This window comes from Giraffa tippelskirchi, chromosome 2, assembly GCF_054371585.1.
Source record: "Giraffa tippelskirchi isolate mGirTip1 chromosome 2, T2T-mGirTip1v1.2.pri, whole genome shotgun sequence".
In the NCBI taxonomy this organism is placed as follows: Eukaryota; Metazoa; Chordata; class Mammalia; order Artiodactyla; family Giraffidae; genus Giraffa; species Giraffa tippelskirchi.
In genome coordinates, this window is record NC_137276.1 from 162,953,240 (window position 1) to 162,970,280 (window position 17,041).

The following is a 17,041-nucleotide window of genomic DNA, read 5'->3' on the forward strand; positions in this document are numbered from 1 at the left end:
AAAACAATAACTAGGTCATAATTCAACCTTCATGATACAACTATCTTGTATACAACTAAGAATGCACTAACTGTTTCCCCAAAATAGGATGCAAAGTCTTGGGTGGTAGTCACTCTTATGGATGTCCCATAACTTAATACTATGATGTGTGGTTAACAACAGTATGATATATAATACAGAGTCAAAACCAAAGTCAAAGTCAAACATCTATGTTCCACCAGTGGTCCACAAACTTTTGGGGACCAGGGACTGAAAGGTTTCGTGGAAGACAATTTTTCCACGGATGGGGGTAGGGGGGATGGTTTCAGGATGATTCAAGTGCATTACATTTATTGTGCACTTTATTTCTATTATTATTACATCAGCTCCACCTCAGATCATCAGGCATTAGATCCGAGAGGTTAGGGATCCCTATGTTACATGATAAGGGGATGAGAGAAAAGAAAGATAACACGCACATATTCATAACAAAATGAAGAGATACTCATAACAATTATAGTCCTTGTTCTGTAACTGGTCACATGGTTGTAGCTGGTATTTTTAATTACCTTTTCCACTACCCATTCCATATTCCCTTTGCCCCCAGCAGGTCTTTACCTGGTGAAGTGAAAAAGTGAGTGTTAATCGTTCAGTTGTGTCTGACTCTTTGTGACCCCATGGACTGTAGCCTGTCAGGCTCCTCAGTCCATGGAACTCTCCAGGCAGGAGTACTGGAGTGGGAAGCCATTTCCTTCTCCAGGGGATCTTCCCAACTCAGGGATGGAACCCAGGTCTCCTGCGTTGTGGGGTGACCCAAACTTTCATTTATGAAGAGTCTAGACCATTAGTAGTGCTGCCTGAATTCAACAGCTGTAATTTTCCATTGACTTTAGTTATAGGGTATGGTAATACTAAGAGACGCCACGATGGGATCCTCTATATTGCAGACGTACTCTTCTTCACCTGATTGTGATGTCTAAGAGGTAAGTTTTGGTCTTACCTTCTTGCAGCTGACCCTGTCCAAAGCCATCTTATAATCTTTCTCAGGTCCTGATTCTGGGCCATGCTCAGGGCACTTTCTGGATATTTCTCATTCTGTTCAGAGCAGTTCCTGTGCTCATTTATGCCCACACACCCCTGGTGGGGAGAGCTTACTATGCAGTCAGCTGCAGCTGCCCCTTGGCATCTTTTTTCTTATTCATCCCTAGGCAGCAGCATCCACCCATGACCCTCCACTTGTCGGAGGGCCATACTCACAGACACTGTAAGCTTAAAACAAACAGTTATAAAGGTGAACTTTGGGTTATTCAATGACAAACACAAAACATATCTCAAATCTGAATATTGTATTTTAGCATTAGTTGCCTTTGCTTATCATATGAATATGAGCATTCCCCTTCCCAGTTAAAGACAAGTATTGGAATAATATACCTGGAAGAGGTTTCCAGGGGGTGTTTATTAGACCCTATCAACCGAGAATTAAGAGAATTCCAAGTGTATTTGGCTTGTAATTTGCCTGGAGAGGATCCCGCTTGCGGATATGGTTGAGGGAGACTTGCTCCAGTCCACCAAGGTGAGCAAATGCTGTGTGTGAAAACTAGCAGCAGAGGGAAAACCTGCAAGTCTTGGGAGGAGCCTGGTGTGAGGGGAAGGGAGTTTGGGGAGGAACAAATAGGCCTTTGGAAAGAGGTGCTGGCAACCCCAAAATGGAAGGCCTCAACTTGGTAATTTAATTTCCCTTTTGAAATGGTAGGCTCTGGCCCAGAAGCAATAAGCAGAAAATATAAATAATACACATTCATTGGAGGGGGGGGAGAAATGAAAAGATATTAATAAAATAAGCATATGGTTTTATACTGTGGTTTTAAAAATAATTTGTTGTAACATATTAACTATTCTTTAAAAAATAGAATTTGAAGTTCAGAAAATTAAATCATATTTAAGGGTTGAGAATTTTGTCCCGTATTTTTGTCTTTCAAAGTTTATATGATCAGTTAGGACCTATAATTTCTTTTCCTAGTTGAGGGCATCAGATCTTGGCATCTGTATTGTACTCACTGAAAGAAATCTCAATGGAACAAAGCAATTCCAGTTTCTGTTAAGATTACTCACAAAACAATGCCCAACTGGTTATAAAAAATTCTGTACTCCAAATAGCTTTATAAACTGGAATTTTTATCCTTTTTTCAAAGCAAGAATCTTAGAAGAGTTGGTGTGCTAAGAGTCTTTTGAGTAGGACAGACTGGTGTGGGCTCTGTCTCTGACACTTTCTAACTGTGTTGCTGTGGGCAATTATTTGACCTCTTTGGGCCTCAACTTTCTTGGATGGAAAATGGGGATAATCTTGGGTCACTTTTAGGACTGCTGCAGAGATTAAGTGAAATAATGCACACAAAGCACTTGGTACAGTGTTTGGTATCCAGCGATCAGTCATCAGCTGCTAAGTTGTGTTACTGAAGACAAGGACCCCATTACTGTGTTTTTACTGTGTTCCCAGCACAAAGCAGGATGCCTGGGATCTAAAGGCTCAGTTGAACTAAGCTGCATGAAGGAAGGAGTTTGAAGCAGTGCTGTAGCTTGGGGTGGACAGGCAGAGGGAGAAACATAGTCATTTTTTATTTCTTCATACTTTTCCCTCTTCAAAGATCCCAATTACCTCAAAATAACTTTGGCTAAACTTCCAAACTGCTCCCCACTCTGCAATACACACACAAAAAGAAAAAAATATCTCACAAAACTGTGCCTTAAACAATCATTTTAATTAAATACATTAATTAAATTTTATTTATTTATCTAATGTCAAGAGACAGAAAGGGAGTGGGGATGTGGGTTCCTGATACACCCTTTTTTTTCCCCTTAAGGTCTAAGTCCTTGTTTTACTTGTTCATTCATTGCAGGGAGAAGGTTGGGCCTCCAGTTCTCATCCATGGGTAGAATTCAGTGTTATAGTCATGTTAGGATCCAGGGCTCTCTTGCACACTAGATTCTGAGCACCACAGCTTTGTTTAGAATAGTACATTGGGTTTTTTCTTTCCTTCACTGTCAATTATAGAAAAAGCTACTCGACACTTCTAAAATTCTGCAGGTTAAGGACATGATTTCTAGCCAAAAAGAACTTTTTTAAAAAATGAAAATTCAGTTGCATCAAACAAATTGGAGGCCTCCAGGGTCTGGGAGAGTAAATGGTGTTGTGCTAATTCTCTATTGCCAGCACAGACCACTGCCCTCATGGTTTCCTGGAGGGCTCCCAGGTGGCTGGCTAAGGGCAGGGTTTAACCTGCACCATCTGGTGTTGGAGGCTTCCCCGTGGCTCAGATGGTAAAGAATCTCTGTGCAATGCCAGAGACCTGGGTTCCATCCCTGGGTCAGGAAGATCCCCTGGAAGAGGGAATGGATACTCACTCCAGTATTCTTGCCTGGAAAATCTCACAGACAGAGGAGTCTGGTGGGCTACAGTCTATAATGTTGCAGAGTCAGACATGAATAAGCAACTAACACACACACAAACATCTGTTTGTTCTTGGACACTTAACACTGAAGGAAGAGAAGAGCAGGAGCATTCAGAGATGGGGCAGGGCCAGGTCTACCAGAGGAGGGCTGGGGCTTGGGAAGATGAATGACTAGCCTGAGCTGGGATTTAAGAAACTCCTAATTGTGAACATGGAGGCAATTGGGACCTGATAGAGGGACAGGAGCAAACACTGGGGCTCTCTGGGCAGGGAACCCAAACTAAGCCAATGGTTAATCCAAAAGAAGCATCTCAGCCCACCTTTCAGGGTCATTCTCAGCAGACTTTTCCCGAGTTTGCTAACGAGGAATCCATTAGAAGGGAGATATTTTGAGCAGGCTTCATCCCGAGAGTCAGGATGCTACCCCTCTATAGACCCTGTCCTGAAGCCTCACCAGAACACTCACCTACACTTACAAACCCCTCTGTTAGAAGACTTACAGGGCCTCTAAGGATTCATTTAGCTTACATACCTGTCTCATTTCCCTTCTTGAAGGCTGGGTCTAAGAGCTGTTTCCTCACACACCTAGTTTGGTAATTTGCAACAGCAGTCTCTTGATACTGAAATGAGATGAGGTGGGCTAGGTGCCAAAGACCCTGGCCTGAGACCTTATATCTGAGCAGAGGAACTGCTTTTACAGCTGGCGTGGGGCAAAAAGTAGACGTAATCTCAGCAACATGCTGTGTTGGGAATGACCTGGGCCCCACCCTGTCTCTGCTTCCATGTTCAACGCCAGAGCTGAAAGTTTCTCCAGTTTGCAGGTCAGCAGTCAGGACCTCCCTTGGAAGGAGGGAAAAGGTGTAAGGTGGGGCTGAGAATGGCTTTGTTCAACCCTAACCTAGACCCCACCCTTCAGCTGGTCTGTCTTTTGGGAGTCTGATACTTCCCGTCTGCCTCCAAGAGCTTATTAATGATCAGACAGTAAAGCGTCTGCCTACAATGCGGGAAACCTGGGTTCAATCCCTGGGTCAGGAAGATCTCCTGGAGAAGGAATGGCAACCTACTCCAGTATTCTTGCCTGGAAAGTCCCATGGACAGAGAAGCCTGGTGGGCTACAGTCCATGGGGTCGCAAAGAGTCGGACACAACTGAGCTACTTCACTCACTCACCCAGGGGGCAGGGCAACTGGGTAATAAAAAGAACAAAAGCACAAACAGAACAATGGATTCCTCATCAGCAGACTTGGGGAAGGTCTACTGAGAAAACCCTGAAAGTTGGGCTGAAATGCCTCTTCTTTTGGCGGGGTGGGGGGGGTCTTTTATGTGTTTTATAAAAATTTTATCCAAGTATAGTTGATTTACAATGTTGTATTAGTTTCTACTGTACAGAAAAGTGATTCAGCTGTACATATATACATTCTCTTTAAAAATATTTATTTCTTCGGCTGCATTGGATCTTAGTTGCAGCACATAGGATCTTTGTTGCATCATGTGGGATCTTTTGTTGCTGTGTGTGGACTCTCTAGTTGTGGCGCGTGGGCTCAGTAGATGTGGCACATGCGCTTAGTTGCTTGGTGGCATGTGGGATCTTACTTCCCTGACTAGGGATTGAACCGGGGTCCCCTGTATTGCAAGGTGGATTCTTAACCACCATTGGACCACCAGGGAAGTGGTTACATTCTTTTTCATATTCTTTTCCATTACAGTTTATCACAGGATATTGAATTTATTTCCCTGTTAACATGCCTCTTTTGGACTAACCATTGGCTTAGTCTGGGATCCACCCCCGCCCCCCGCCCCCACCAAAACAGATTCTGAACAAGAATTTGTATCAGGTGGTTTATTTGGGGAATGAATCCCAAGGAACAGGACTGGAGGACTGGTAAGAGTCAAACGGTCAAAGCAGGAAAGAAAAAGGCAATCCAAGGGTGGATTACTGAGCTGATTACGTTGGACACTACCACAGCAGCCAGGGTTCTGTCATCGTAGGTGCTGTATAAAATGTACCTCGTAACTGCCCACAGAAGAGTGGAACATTTCTCGACTAGTTTCTGTTCCCTTTGGTCAGAGGTTGTCCAAGGACGTGTTAATTCCTTTGTACTTCCAGGTTTATGTCAGAATGGGCTGTGGCTTCTTGCAGGGGTCCAGGCTGCAGTGACAGAGAAGCCCTGAGATATCAAGGACAGCTGAAGCAAGGTCCTCTCAGGTTACATCTGTATGTAGCAGGCTGCCACAGCAAAGCTGGAATAAAAAGATGGGCTGGGAAGGTGTGACGTCAGCCACAGATGGAGTCAGATAGACATAGACCCATCAATTGTCCTGCCTTCCATAAATAGAACTTTATTTCCATAAATTCTCAGTCCAAAAGTAGGAAGGAAGTATGTTTTTCCTGGGTGGAAATATTAACTCTTTAGTTAACTGCTTTTGAAGCAATGCATAACCCTCAAAGTATAACCTGGTGACCCAATATAACGATCTATATTATGGCAGTGGCATGCTGTACCAATGACTATTCTAAAAAACACCACTGAAGCAAGCTTGAGTCCGTCTATGAAATGGGTACAGAAAAACAAGAGTACCCTACCTTCACGTTTCTCCAGGTCCTCAAAGCTCTACCTGCCACGAGCTGGAGATAAAGCAAAAAGACACATACTCAGCCCTCAAGAAGCTCACATAACGTGGAGCTGAGAGGTTTCTTTAAAGCACCACAGGACCCTCACTTCCTTCCTGTTTTCATCTGCCTGGTCCCTTTCCAATCAGTTCTCCGTAATTTGACCTAAACATAGGTCTGCCACTAATTTGCCAAGACAGCTTCCTTCTCCTCAGTTGGTTTCTCATCCAGGAAACTTGGCAGGGAAGCTTGACTTGTGGAGATCAGCCTCCAGCGTTCCTTTGTTGAAACTCTGGGAAGCTGTGCTATTTTTTTTAACCCATAGGAATAACCAATTTTAAATTAACTTCATCTGATCAAAAGACAAACTTTAAAACCAACCAACCAACCCACCTACCCCAATGAGCTCCAGAGACAGTAAATAGGCATAGGTCCTGGAAGGCGCCTCAATCTCATCAGGTTTCCTCACTTCCTGGGGCAGCACCTTCACCTCCCTACCATACCCCCCGGGGTGGTCTGTCCCCTCTCACCCCAGAAACAGGATGCGGTGGAGGAGATCTGAGCGTGGTTTAGGGCTAAAGGACGGTCAGCAAGGGGTTAATCCCGGGCTAGGCGCCTAAAGAATAGAGTTACCCTCCGCGGGATGGGGGCTGTGCCTTGCGCCCCAGGACAAAGAAGGAGGCGCGGCGCGGCGCGGCGCGCTCCCCGCCCTGGCAACGCCCGCCGTCGAGCTCCGCCCCGCGCAGCCCTTCGGCTGAGCCACGGTCTGGAGGCGCACCCCGGCAGCTGAGGCTGGAGGCCGCTGGAGTGAGAGCGGGTAAGGGGCTTCGAGAAGGAAACGGCGGTAGCGCCCCCACTCGGTGGTACGGGACGCGAGCTCGGGTGCCTGCGAAGCGCCAGGTTATCGCGAACGCACCAGCGGAGCCCTCTGTAACTGGAGCCCCCGAGCCAGTTTGTTTTGGGGTAAGAGGAGGGGTCCGCACCTCTGCAGCTCAGGGGTGATGAGCCGGCGCTCCTAAACCGGCGTGATGCTCAGCTTGGTTTGGATTTGCGTTGCCCTTAAGCCGGGTCGCGGGGATGCGGGTTGAGAAGAGGCACCACATCCTGTAGGCTAGGCCCTGCGAACGCAGCCGGGGTAAAGGTGTAAAAAGATGAATCGATCCTGTCCAGACCTGCCTCAACCCCAGGTAATCCTCATCCTCCGCCCTCCCGGCCCGAAGGTTATTATTCGGAACAATGTGCTCGGTAGGAGGAGACCCCGTTTGAACATGCGGCTCTGAGTCTCCCAAGTGAAACCCTCAGCACTTATTCTTCTTTGCCGCCGCATTTAACAGAAGGCGAGCGCAGCCACAGGAAGGGAAGAAACCGGTCCAAGGTCACATGGTAGTCGGAGACCAAGCCAGGGCCGAAGCCAGTAGAACTGCTTTCTAGCCCGAGCTCCAGGCACTGCTCCCTTCTTCCCCGCATCTCTCCCGGCCTGCCCCGCATCCCTCGTCCTCCATCCACGTCCTCCACCAGGCTCTGTTCTCGGGGACTTGCTGGTGGTGGGAGTGCTTCCTCCCTTCCCGCAGCGCCCTCGGCAAGGATGCTGGACAGCAGTCGGGCCGCCGGTCCAGCTTCCTCGAGCACGAGCTGAGCCGGCTGTTGCTGGAGGACAGCACAGGCCGCAGGACCGAGGGAGGAGGAGGACCGAGCAAGGTGGAGGCGCGCTGGAGCCGGCGGGAGATGCTGGGGTGGTGGTGGGCCCGGGCGGGGCAAGGCCGGGAGCCTCCGCAGCCTGCTGGCGCCTGCACAGCGCAGCTGGGTCTGGGCGTTGCCGTCTCAGCCAGTGGGAGCACGGCTTGGGCCGAGCCCCCTCGGCTGCTCGCCTCTGGTAGGCGGGAAGGTGCGGCAGCCCTGCGATTGGCCGAGCTGCCCCGGACGCGCGGCCAGAGCGCGCGCAGCGAGTTGGCGCCTGCGCGACTCTGGCGTCCCACGCTCTCCGAGCGCGCTGGGGCTCATCTGAGACAGGACTCAGGGCGGTCTGCGCGCCTCGGGGCCGCGCCCGGCTGGGGGAGGGTATTCTGCCGCGCGCCACATTAAGCGCCGTTGATCTCTGCGTGTTTTTTTCCAACCCGTCTGCCAAAGTGTGCCCCAAGTCAGCTGATGTAAAGTCACCTTCTAACCCTGCGAGAGGCTGCAGAGGCAAACGTTTAGTTACGGTGGGCTTCCGACTGCCAGGATCCTTTATGACGCATCAAATATCTTCCTTTCTACCAGAGCATTGGAGCCCCGCCCTGTACAGGGCATATTCCCGTGGCTAGCGAGGAAGCTGACCTTTGAAATGTGTGTAGCTCTAGTATTCTCTCAGTACACTTTTAAAGAGTAGCTTCTTCCTGTCAGACACCAGAGTAGTCATTTTGGAGGAACCAGAGATCAATAAAACAACACGTAGGTCCTATTTGTGGGGCAGTCACAGTCCAGGTTGAGACTGATGGTCAAATGGGGGCTGTGAATGGTTAGAAACAGAGATACCTTTAATGCTACCCAGCCTAGGTTAAGTGCAATTTCAGAGACGCATAAGGAAAGAGTGAACTGCAAATATGGATGAGATTGATTTTTGATTTAGGGGATCAGGAAAGGTTTCTTGAAGGAGGTTATTTGAATCAGGGCTTGATAGATGGAGACCTCAGATTAGGTATAGGATGAGCAAGGCAGGAAAATTGGAAAGTACAGGCTTATTGAGAGATGATGTAGCAAATGGTATGTACAGATGAGAAAAGCATAGTTGGAGATAGAATTTGGAGGGGCCTGGTGAGGACCAGGGTGTTGGGCTTGTACATTCTGATTTGAAATGTGGTAAGCATTTCTGAATAGGATGCTCCTTAAACTGTCAGTTGTACTAATGCCTTTTTTTTTTTCCACATCTGCACAAAAAAATCTTGGAAATATCTTTTGATTCTTCCTTTTTTCATATCCTACATTTAATTTGTCAGTAAATCACAGTGGGCTTTCCCTTCACAACACAGCCAGACGTTGACCTCGTCTAATAGCTCAGTGGTTTCCACCAGCATGGTTTCCTCCATGGCAGCCCTTTATATATATATATCTCCAGGGAGTACCTCTTCACATTTTGCTGGAATTGTGCAGTACACAAACTGCATGGCTGTACATTATGGTCCTGGATTATTGCCATAATTTCTAAATGGTCTCCCTGCTTCTGCCCTTGTCCATCCTCAGTCTATTCTTAACCCAGTGAGAGTTATCATATTAAAATATAAGCCCAATATGGTATTGCCCTGCTGCAAACTCTCTTAAAGCATTCAAATATTATGTGCCTACTGTGTACTGGTCTGACTTGAATTTGGTAGGCAAGCCCTGTTCTCCTAGGGATGGAATGCCTGCTTAATCTGGTGGTTGTAATTATGGCGATTTTGACAGCTCTGGTAGCACTTTGTTTTGGGGAAGGACAGATGTGAAGAGGGAGAGGCTCATGTTCCTGTTATGATTACGAGGTCTCCGTGTGGCATTCTCAGAATATCAGGCAAGCTTAAAAATTGATGCTAGTGTCTGCAGAAAGAACCTGCTTTCAGTGTGTTTTCACCAGTATTGTTTTGTCTGCAACTGATTTTAAGCATGCTTAAATCAACACAGAGAGTAAAGACATCAGGTGCCTTACAGAGCTGAAGACTGGAGGGCAGCCGGGTATCAGGAGCAGATCTGCCCCCAGGAGGCTCTGTTAGTTTTTTTTCTCTTCACTTCCATCTCTGCTTCTGTCTACATGTGTGCCTTACTTTTCTCTCTTTGCAGATTGGCTTTCTCCATCTCTCACTTTCTGGCTTCAGGCTCAATGTCACATAGCTGCCTATCTGCCTTCTCCAGCTCCAGCAGTCAGGTCACATGTCTCTGCCCCATGAGGCTGATTTGCATGCTTTCACAGTGCCAGGAAACAGAATAATGGGTTCATCTGGGGTCGGGTGTCTCTCCCTGATATAGTCTTCCATGGCCGGGGGGAGGGGGGTGGTCCTCACTGCACAACTACAGCATCAGAGGCCAAATGCTGTATATAATAGGCAAGTCTGGAAGGACAGGGATCAGGTGAGCAAGATGGACACCCCAAATTTAGCCACTGCAGAGAGTGTGATGTATTCTCTGAGAAGAATTGGCTATCACCTAAGTCTAATCAGGTGACTAGAATCTGTTGGACTAATCCAAGTGTCTGTGTTAGGTTTGCCTTTGCTGAACTGAGCTTTAAAGTTAAATCTTTGGCTTTTATTGAAGGTCCCTGTTAAAGGCAGCTATATAAAAGTCAATTCTGCATTTATGATAAAATGATAGGGAGAACATCATCTATAATATCGTTGAATGTTCTTTCAGGCTTTTGTTTCTGAATAGTTCTCTCTCTAAGGAATAATAGACATCTTTTTAAAATAAGGGCTTTAAAACTTGTCATGTTTCCTTTTTGCTTGACCTCAAGGAAACTCTCATTAACTATATAGTTAACATGCGTAGCTGAGCTGAGCTGAAATCTTCAGGCAAGATTATACTAAAAGTGATCAGAAGGAAAATAGCCAAAGGATAACAGACACCTGTCTGGTGAGATCTCAAACTCTGATTCCCACAGTGGCCAGGCAGTTAACAGAGGTGATATGGGTAGGCTTAAAATAGTAAGTACAAACTTTTTATATTGAGTTCAAGCATAACATAGCTGCCTTGTTACATTGCCTTTTAAAACATTAGGCTGGCCAAACAAAATAGCCAAATAGAGTATGTTAGAAACAGGCTGCCGGTTGTCAGACCTTGGAGTCTCACACCACTTACTGACTTTGAGCGCCTCAGTGTGGAGTCCTTGCATAGGATGGTTCTTTGCTTAAACCCAGCTTGCCCTCTCCACTGAAACAGGACCTCCCCCTCCCACTTGTTAGTACCAGGGCCCTTCCAGACCTCATGTCCGGAAACTCCCTGAGTTCCAGAACTCTGGGTTCTCTTTTCTGCCTAAGTATTGCTTCCTGAATTCCTGTTTGTTGCTGACGCCCTGCCTTTTCTGAGGACGTCAGTACCGGGAATGTTTGCCACATGCAGGGGACACCTTGACCCTGAGCACAGGACGGCAACGAGCTGTGTCTTCTGCAAGATCTTCCTGTCAGAATGTAACAAGTGAGCCCAGCATTAAGACAAAGATGCAAGCAGGTGTTTTTTGGTTTTTTTGAGACAGTATGCTTTCCTTGGGTTACACATGGGTTTTGCATTGACTGTGGAAAGGAGGTACCCTTGAGAGTAGACCTAAGTGTTCTCAGAAAAGTTTCCCCCAGATTCCAGAATACTTGAGCATTTCAATTTTACAGCTGTATTTTATTTTATAAATTTGGTCACCCTGGAGCAGCTAACGAATTCAAAGCTAAAGAGACGGTCTCCACCCACCACAGGGGCTCTGCCTGTCCCCTTGCAGCCCCTGCCTCCTACAACCATTTCTGTTTCCAAACCAAAAGGCAAGTGAGTGGCGTCTCAGGTTTGAGAAGCTAGTATTTACAGAGGCTAAAGTCCAGCACAAGAAATTAAGATGGCAAACCACCCAGCAATTTCACTGCCTGTAGCATTGTATTTGGAGTGAAAATAGCAACATATTTAAGAAATGTAAAAGTACAGAAGAAAAAAGATCTAAAATTCTAGTATTTTGTATATAAGACTATAGTGTGAATAGTGCATTATTAAAGGGGCTGAGTTTTTATGAACTTTAAGCTGTTTTGATGCCTGCACTTTTAGATGTGGCTGACTTGAAGGAAAATAAAGTTGAAAAGCAGCCCTTTATTTGGAGATGACATTGAGGCATTCTCTGCCACAGGCATTGAGCAGAAGGGATGGAAAGGGCTTGAATTATAAACAACTGGATTTAAAATTACCCAGTGGTGGTGACCTCAGACTCCAGTCCTGGCGGGAGGAGGTGGAGATGTGTGTGCTCAGCCAGCTGCTCAGTACTTGGGAGGGGGGTAGGGGCACCTCCTTAAAGAATCAGAGCCCAGCATGGGCCTGTGCCTTCCATGAAGGGCTAGTCTGTGGGTGTATGGGAGGGTGGGCTTCAAGTCCACGACTCACCCCCACTCAGCAGAGACTCACTGAGTGCCTCCTTCGTGTCGGGTTTCTTCCAGGCATGGGGCATTCAGTGGTGACCAAGATGGACCAGGTGCCTGGCCTCACTGAGCTTATGAGCTGGAAGGGAGAGATCAAGTAACGAAACAAGAGAATGTTGGATTGAAGAGTGATCTTACAGAGAGCAATCCCTGTGTGCTGCATAGGGGGTTGGGGCAGCCTCTCCGAAGTCTGAAGGGTGAGAAGGACCCAGTCATCCAATGTGAGGAAAGGCAAAGTCCAGGGCCTCGAGGCGAGAAAGAGCTTGGCGTGGGTTCAGGTCAGCGTGGCGGCAGCACAGCGAGTGCAGGGGAGGGCGATATCGAATAGGAAGGGGGGCAGAGGCAGACTCCAGAAGGCATGGGAAGGAGGGAGGTTTCTAGGCCAGGGAGTCACATAACCTGACTGGTGTTAGAAAGATCTTTCTGGCTGCAATGCTGAGACTACCGTGTGGCAAATAAGGGCAGGAGTGGAAGCAAGAGCCTACTGCACAGTCTGAAAGGATCACACAAGACAAAAAGCCCTATGTTTTGCTCTCCCAAGGATTAAACAGATGGAACACCTCCACCTGCCTCCTACAGTGAACACTGTGGGGGTGGCCAGTCAGTGAACTTATTTCAGACCTAGAACCAGGTGGCTGGTTATCAGATTAGGGTGGCAGCAAGATGGCAGGGGAGGAGCTGCATCTCAGGCAGAGCCTTGTTACTGATAAGGGCAGTCTAATACAACACAGGCAGGTGTGCCAAGAGACTAGGACAGTTCACCAGGAAAAGGGCAACAGCTCCCCTGAATGTGACTGCCTGGCTCAACTCCCTCCCCACCTCCCGTTCCTTCCCTTAGGCCAGAAAGGGTCACTAGAGGGGGATTAACCAGAACATGAGGGCCACTAGTGCACATGCTGATCAACAATTCATAATGCACAACTAGTCACTGTGCTGAGTAGACTGAAGTTGACACTAGTGATACATGGTCTTGTTGCAACAAGATTGACTTAACCTGAAAAGGGAGTGGTAGGTGGTGGGAGAGACTCTGTGTGTGTGTGTGTGTGTGTGTGTGTGTATGTGTTTTAGATTAATTAGAAGATGTCTCATTTTGTAGCTCTAGTCTCCATGCTTGGAGAAGGCAATGGCACCCCACTCCAGTACTCTTGCCTGGAAAATTCCATGGATGGAGGAGCCTGGTAGACTGCGGTCCATGGGGTCGCTAAGAGTTGGACACGACTGAGTGGCTTCACTTTCACTTTTCACTTTCGTGCATTGGAGAAGGAAATGGCAATCCACTCCAGTGTTCTTGCCTGGAGAATCCCGGGGACGGGGGAGCCTGGTGGGCTGCCGTCTATGGGGTCGCAAGGAGTCGGACATGACTGAAGCAACTTGGCAGCAGCGGCAGCAGCAGCAGCAGTATGCCTCCATCCCTGGGGACTCAGTGCCTAATCCTGTAAAGAGACATTAAGATCAGAAACAGGAGCACCATGAAGCTCCTCTTCCTCTGGGAACTACCAACCTTCTTTCCCCACTTCTATTTAGTCCTGACCCTGCACACTGGGGTTTCATTAGGGCGGACCCTCATGGTAGGGGTGTTGAGAGGGGTGGAACACAGTTTCCCAAAAGTACATAATCTTTTTGTTTAAAGGGACTTGAGAGATATCTAAGACTTCCCCTACAGAGAAACTACAGAGAATCCGGATACACTCAATTCACCCAGAGTTCACCCAGAGTCACCCAACCTAAGATAGATCCTGAAACCAGATCTTCTTACTTGGGCTTCTGCTACCTTAGAGCTCAACATAGGATGCCCCTAAAGAAATTAAAGTTTTGAAGTTTTTGGTCCCTTAGGGACTGCTAGTTTGACTGGCTGTTTAGGGTTTAATGACAATGGGTATGGAGAATTGTTTGGGGATATTGGTGGAGGCATATTCTCCAGAACTGCCACTTCTAGGGGGACATTCAACCCCTGAGGACCCTCTGCATTCTGGCCTTCCCTCTGCAGTCTTCCAACCTCAGTTCCCTATTCCCGATAACTGCCTCTGCTCCAGCCAAATCCCTCTACTCATTGCTCTTGCTTCCTCTCTTGCATAGTCCCCTTTGTCCTGCCCTTGTCTGCATTTAAGCAATTCCTACTGGAGAAGGAAATGGCAACCCACTCCATTATTCTTGCCTGGGAAATCCCATGGATGGAGGAGCCTGGTAGGCTGCAGTCCATGGGGTCGCTAAGAGTTGGACACGACTGATCGGCTTCACTTTCACTTTTCACTTTCGTGCATTGGAGAAAGAAATGGGAACCCACTCCAGTGTTCTTGCCTGGAGAATCCCAGGGACAGGGGAGCCTGGTGGGCTGCGGTCTATGGGGTCACACAGAGTTGGACACAACTGAAGCGACTTAGCAGCAGCAGCAGCATCAGTCTCCATGCTGTGATGAGTTTTGGATGAATTCATTCGCAGAGCTGGACCCTGTGTGTGGTGAGGTGGGGAGAGAGGTGGAGAGCTGAATCAAATGATATGTGGCCCTGGGCTGGAGAAACTGCCTGTGGGGTCACATGGACAAATTGAGATGGATGTTTTGCTGGATATGGGGAACACAGACTAGAGAATGGGACTCATGGAGCTGGACTCACTGAGGGCTCAGGTCCCCAAGTGCCCCACTGGTTGCTGCACAGTCTGTTTTGAGGGTCACTGATCTGGCCCAATCTCCTCATGCTACAAATGGGTGATGATTCATCCAGGGTTGCCCTATGAGTTTGTACACAGCCAGAGCCATAACCCAGGTTTCTAGATGTTTCAGCCATCTGACTCTTTCTATCAGATGAGGCTGTAGTTTGAGAGGAGGGTGGCAGGCAGGGACTGTCTGGTGCCATAACTGGACCTGGGTGAAACAGAGCCCAATTTGACTTTTACGACCTGGAAGGAAAATGGCCACTCCTGCCCAAAGCCCTGAAGGCAACAGGCAATGAGGGTGCTTTTTGTGTTTCAGAACCCACCAGGAGGAGCCTGACCATTCTGCCTTTTGTGGCCACAATGCTGACAGCCCGCCTCTCCAGACCCCTGTCACAGCTCCCAAGGAAAACCCTGAATTTCTCTGATAGAGAAAATGGGACAAGGTAAGAAAATGAAGGGTGGAGGTGGCCTTGGTGGTTACACTTTCTGGGTAAAGCAGAGCTCTTCACACATAATAAGGTCTGATTCTCAAAGGTGTCTCTCAGTACCCACCGTCTACCAGCAAAGGACACGCAATGGTGTCCTTGGAAGACAGAGACCTTCCCACAGGGCACACGAGGCATAGAAGAATATCTTTCATCAGATATTTTTTTATTTTGAAATAACTCTACGTTTGTACAAAGTTGCAAAAATAGTACAAAAATATTCCGTATCCACTTCACCTGACTTCCCCAAATGTCAATGTCTTACAAAACCATAGTGCATTCATAAAAACCAGGAAATTACCACTGATATCATACTATTAACTACAGACTTGATTCAAATTTCATCAGATAGCTCACGAATGCAGCTTTTCCTAGTCTAGGATAGAAACCAGGGTCCCCATTGCATTTAGTTGTTATGTCCCCTTACTCTTCTCCTATTGAAAGGTTGCTGCTGCGAGACGTGTGTTATGCCGGGATTCATGACCTCCAGAGGAGAGGATTTCAATCAGGGTCAGAGACGAAGCTTGACTACTTGGAGCTCTTTGTGTAGCAAAGTTTTATTAAAGTTTAACAGAGATAGGGAAAGCTTCTGACAGACATCAGAAGAGAACAGAAAGAGTGCCCCCTTGCTAGTTTTTAGCAAGGTGCTTTATATCTGTTAGAAAGCTATTATCAGGTAAGAGAGACACTTCAAGGCTGAGGGAGTTTCACCAGGCGCCTCCCACAATATGCAGTTGTGAGATAGGATCAAACAAGGTGTGTCATCCCTGGCCTTGAAACAATTGACATGAATATTGGTTAGTTGAGCCCTTATCAGCCCAAGGCTTGAGAAAAGAAAAAAAAAGGTTAGTCTTAGGCAGAACTGGTTTCCACGACAGAGAAGGGAGAAAAAATTCTGCCACTTGCAGTTTATTTCCTCCTGCCGCTTGGGGACCTCTGGCCTTCCTACCTGTTACCCTCTCACTATCGGGGTCAGTTCCTTAGTCTTTGTCATTCATGACCTTGATACCCTGGAAGAAAATGTCTCTCAATGTGGGTTATGTTAGGATTCATGTTAGGATTCACCTAGATACCAGTCCTTTTAAAATCTCACTCATGAAACCAGGTAACTAAAATGTCACAAGACTTCACTGAATTGTGTAATTTAGAGAAAGCATTGAGTTGGCCAAAAAAAATTATTGCAAACTGACTTGTTGCCAGATTTTCTCTAATCCACTTCCCCATATTCAAATATATCCACTCAAAGTTGGGGGTTGTATTACACCAGGTATAATGTATATATATATATATTACACCTGGGTGCTTTATACCAGGCGCTACTGCTCATACCCAGCTGCTGCTGCTGCTGCTGCTAAGTCGCTTCAGTCGTGTCCGACTCTGTGTGGCCCCATAGACGGAGCCCACCAGGCTTCTCTGTCTAGGGGATTTTCCAGGCAAGAATACTGGAGTGGGTTGCCATTGCCTTCTCCTCATACCCAGCTGTCAGTGGCAAATTTGGGTTTTTCTATAATAGCTTACGACAAACTCGAACAAACTTTTTTGCCAACTCAGTACAAATTAAACAAGCGACTCTTGTTTGAGAGCTTCTGGAAACTGCCTTTGCCAAGAGGATTTCATGTGCTCTGCTTCCTCCTTTTTTCTTTTGCAGCCAGAGCAAGGGAAAAATAATGCCTTTTTCTTTCATATTTGAGAGGAGTGAAATCAAGTGGCAGGTTAAATTCAGAGTCCCAGCAACTAGAAAATGGATGGTTATTTTCCA

The 17,041-nt window shown here is 47.1% G+C and overlaps 1 protein-coding gene and 1 long non-coding RNA gene across 14 annotated transcripts in view; one reads left to right on the forward strand and one right to left on the reverse strand.

Annotated features, from left to right (window-relative positions):
* Positions 1–5,252: 5,252 nt before the first annotated feature.
* LOC145538798 (uncharacterized) lies at positions 5,253–7,846 on the reverse strand. The gene is made up of 4 exons (XR_014077253.1): positions 7,578–7,846; positions 7,022–7,156; positions 6,012–6,053; positions 5,253–5,668 (listed from the first exon to the last, which is right to left on the reverse strand). It is a non-coding gene; the product is annotated as an uncharacterized LOC145538798 (long non-coding RNA).
* The window catches only part of BDH1 (3-hydroxybutyrate dehydrogenase 1), a 35,903-nt gene continuing 25,642 nt past the window's right edge, over positions 6,781–17,041 (forward strand). Inside the window, exons 1-5 of one of the 13 annotated variants that reach the window (XM_081571467.1) lie at positions 8,296–8,363; positions 10,495–10,684; positions 11,401–11,506; positions 12,164–12,423; positions 15,114–15,240. In XM_081571467.1, coding sequence (XP_081427593.1) covers positions 15,158–15,240 — 83 coding nt within the window. In that variant the 5' untranslated portion in view covers positions 8,296–8,363; positions 10,495–10,684; positions 11,401–11,506; positions 12,164–12,423; positions 15,114–15,157. Of the gene's footprint in view, positions 7,226–8,113; positions 10,116–10,494; positions 10,685–11,017; positions 11,208–11,400; positions 11,507–12,163; positions 12,424–15,113; positions 15,241–17,041 lie in introns of those variants that run through there. The other 12 variants (XM_081571465.1, XM_081571468.1, XM_081571458.1 and 9 more) reach the window with 12 other exon arrangements.